Genomic DNA, 3,133 nt, shown 5'->3' on the forward strand with positions numbered 1-3,133 from the left:
AAATTCTCTCTAATTCAAGTCAGTAATCTCACCTACTCTCCACAACCCCATATAAAAATCCCAGGTAGGCCTTCCTTCTGAGCCTGCTAGAGAATAAGACAGTTCCTCACCTCAGTCCTGTGGCTTATATTTCTTCAATCCAGAGAACCATGAGAATGTTATGTTAGGGGACATCTTCAGCTCTGTCCCCTTTCACACAATGGCCTAGCTTTAGGTGACTCAGAAGTCTAGAAGATGCTGGCAGTTGAATATAGAACAAGTCTATTAATTAATCCAAGAATCCAAGACAGCACACATCAACCCAAGTCTCAGACAAACAACAATAATTTTAAAAGGCAACCTTAGTCAGGTTACAGGACATAACAGATAAACAAGCGTCACCCCCAAATCCGACTAGGGGGCCTTCCGGAAATGGACAACTCTTTGAAATGCTTGTCGAAAGTCTTCATTGAACACAGTGTAGATGACGGGATTGATGAGGGAGTTTAAATAACCTAGCCAAGTGAAGAAGTCAAAGAGGGCCGGGTGGATCCAACAGGAGTCCCTGCAGATGGGGAGGACCAGGGACACCACGAAGAAAGGCAACCAGCAGATGATAAAGGCCCCCAGAATGATGCCCAAGGTCTTAGTGGCTTTCCTTTCCCGAGCCGCAGAGATCCTCTTGCGTTCCAGGATGCTATCTGCAAGCTTGATTTTCACCTGGTTGAAAAAGATAGGGGAGCCGGCAGTATGTGAGTGGCTCTCGTGGAGGCTGGGGTTGAGCGAACAGAGTGAAGAACCTGCAGAGCCTGTGATGAGCTGTGCTGTGGTGAAGCGCTTCCCGTAGACAGAGGGAGGGTTCAGGATACGGCTTCGGGCCGCCACGTAGATGCGGCCGTACAGGATGATGAGCAGGACGGACGGGATGTAGAAGGCCCCACAGGTGGAGTAGATGGTGTAAGAGATCTGAGACGTGTTCACCAGGCAGTCGGACATCTCCTGAGCTGTGGCCTGCCGCCAGAACAGTGGGGGGATGGAGATGCAGATGGAGATGGCCCACACTGCCGCGATCATGGCTGCTGCGTGGCCTGCCGTCCGGCGTTTGCTGTACTCCAGGGCGTCGGTGATGGCCCAGTACCTGTCCAGAGCAATGACACAGAGATGCAGGATGGAGGCCGTGCAGCATGTGACGTCAGAAGACACCCAGATGTCACACAGGATTTGGCCGAAGTTCCAGGTGCGGGTGGTGGTGTAGGCTATGCTGATGGGCATAACCAAGATGGAGACTAGGAGGTCGGTGGTGGCCAAGGAGCCGATGAGATAATTGGCCGGGGTGTGGAGCTTCTTGGTGAGTAAGATGGTGGTGAGAACAAAGGTGTTGGAGAGGACAGTGGCCAGCGTGATGGCGGAAAGGACCACCACAAGGGAGATTTTGAGCGCCTGTAGGACATGGGGGTCCCAAGCCCCTGTAGCATTCAGGGATCTGTTGAAGGCCTCCTGGGGAAGGCCTTCTGTGGTCTGGTTTGGCAGAGACATGCTCAGTGTTCCTCTCTTCCCACAGACTCGTATGTACACGGCTGCCTCCTTCACGGTCGTCCCTCCCAAAGAGCAAGGTCATCCTTCGGCTGCACAGTTGTAAAGGCCATACATCAGAACAGAACACAGCAGGAAGGCTTCAAGACATGGCCAGGAAAAACACCAAGACCACCGCTAGCTGCTTCTGGAAGCAGACGAACCCCAAAGCATCTTGGGATTCTGGAAGTTTTCTCAGCAGACGCTCCAGCCCAGGGAACACAAGACAGATTTGCTAGACAATTACCAGGGTATCACAGGAGAATGGGCAGAGTGCTGGGGTTCTTGCCTTTGGCATTCTAGCCCTGTTCAAAACATACGGCCTCGATACACTTAACAAAACGTCAACATTTTCTCGTTCATACTTAGAGAAGATTCTGGATATTAGGTCACTTTCAGAGAGCTTTAAAAACTGAAGACAAGGCGTAGCGACTGATTCAGAGGTGTGCCCTCAACAGCTCCGTTTTCCCAGGATCCTCCCGACAACAGCACGAGCGCTCAGCGTTGGTGCTATCCTGCTGACGGCTTTGAGTCCGATCAGACAAAACATTCCCGTTACCAAGACTCAAAGAATGCATGAGCTAGAAGGCAAAACAAATGGGTCACTGCTGGTTCACGGAGATGGAGACATGTTCAGACACTCTGAGGTCTGAGAGAGGAAAAGGGAAAAAAAAGAATTAGATTCTAGAAAGAGAATTCTGAAAGCTGAGGTGGTAAGATGAAAGGGAATGGACTACTTTGCGCTGCCCCCCCCCCCCCCGTGCTGTGGACTTGACTTTCTCAAGATGGAGAACACGGCAGCGATGTGCCCCACCCACACAATTCCCAGGGGGGACAGAGTGTCCTAGCTGTTGGAAGTATCACAGTTTTGTTCCAAGACCATGAAGTCAGCGCTATAAAGTGAATCAGAAAGCGTCACTCTATTTATGCAGTAATGGAAGCTAAACAAAACCCAGCTGGGCCTGGGGGAAAGAAGGCTTCCAGAGAGAACACCGTATTGTCACCACACATTGCCTGAGCGCGGAGGGTGGCATACTTCCACTCATCGGACTTTTCAGACTTCCTAGAGTCAGCACAAATGGTTTTGTGGGGGAGGAAGGAAGAGGACAGTGGTGCTTTTTTGAGACGTGGCCTTATGTAGCCCAAAGAGGCTTTAAATTCACTCTGTTGCCTAGGATGACTTTGAACTTCTGTTCCTCTTGCCTCTACTTTCTAAATTGTGGGGTTACAGACACCCACCATCATGCCTGGTTCCTGAATGATTCTTATAACAAAGCAAAACCTGTGATTAACCACAAATAGTGGCACATGCCTTTAATCCCAGCACTCAGGAGGTGGAGGCAGGTGGATTTTTGTGAGTTAGAGGCCAGTCTGATAGCAGCAAGTTTCAGGTCAACAAGGGCTATATAGTCAGAACCCGTCTCAGAGACAAAACAAAACAATAACATCAACAAAAAAACCTACAACAAAACACTTCATATTAAGTAAAGAAGTCAATTACTGGTTGTAAGTGATATTTCATTTGTATTTTAATAAATAAAGCTTGACCGAACACCAGAAAAGCAAAACAACCGGCCACTGG

The 3,133-nt window shown here is 49.5% G+C and overlaps 1 protein-coding gene across 1 annotated transcript; it reads right to left on the reverse strand.

The window, feature by feature from the left end:
- Window positions 1–393: 393 nt before the first annotated feature.
- Htr1d (5-hydroxytryptamine receptor 1D) lies at window positions 394–1,515 on the reverse strand. The gene has a single exon (XM_038334372.1). The coding sequence runs from the start codon at window positions 1,513–1,515 to the stop codon at window positions 394–396; it is 1,122 nt and encodes a 373-aa protein (XP_038190300.1).
- Window positions 1,516–3,133: the final 1,618 nt, after the last annotated feature.

The sequence above is a fragment of the Arvicola amphibius genome, chromosome 6 (genome assembly GCF_903992535.2).
Source record: "Arvicola amphibius chromosome 6, mArvAmp1.2, whole genome shotgun sequence".
NCBI lineage: Eukaryota > Metazoa > Chordata > Mammalia > Rodentia > Cricetidae > Arvicola > Arvicola amphibius.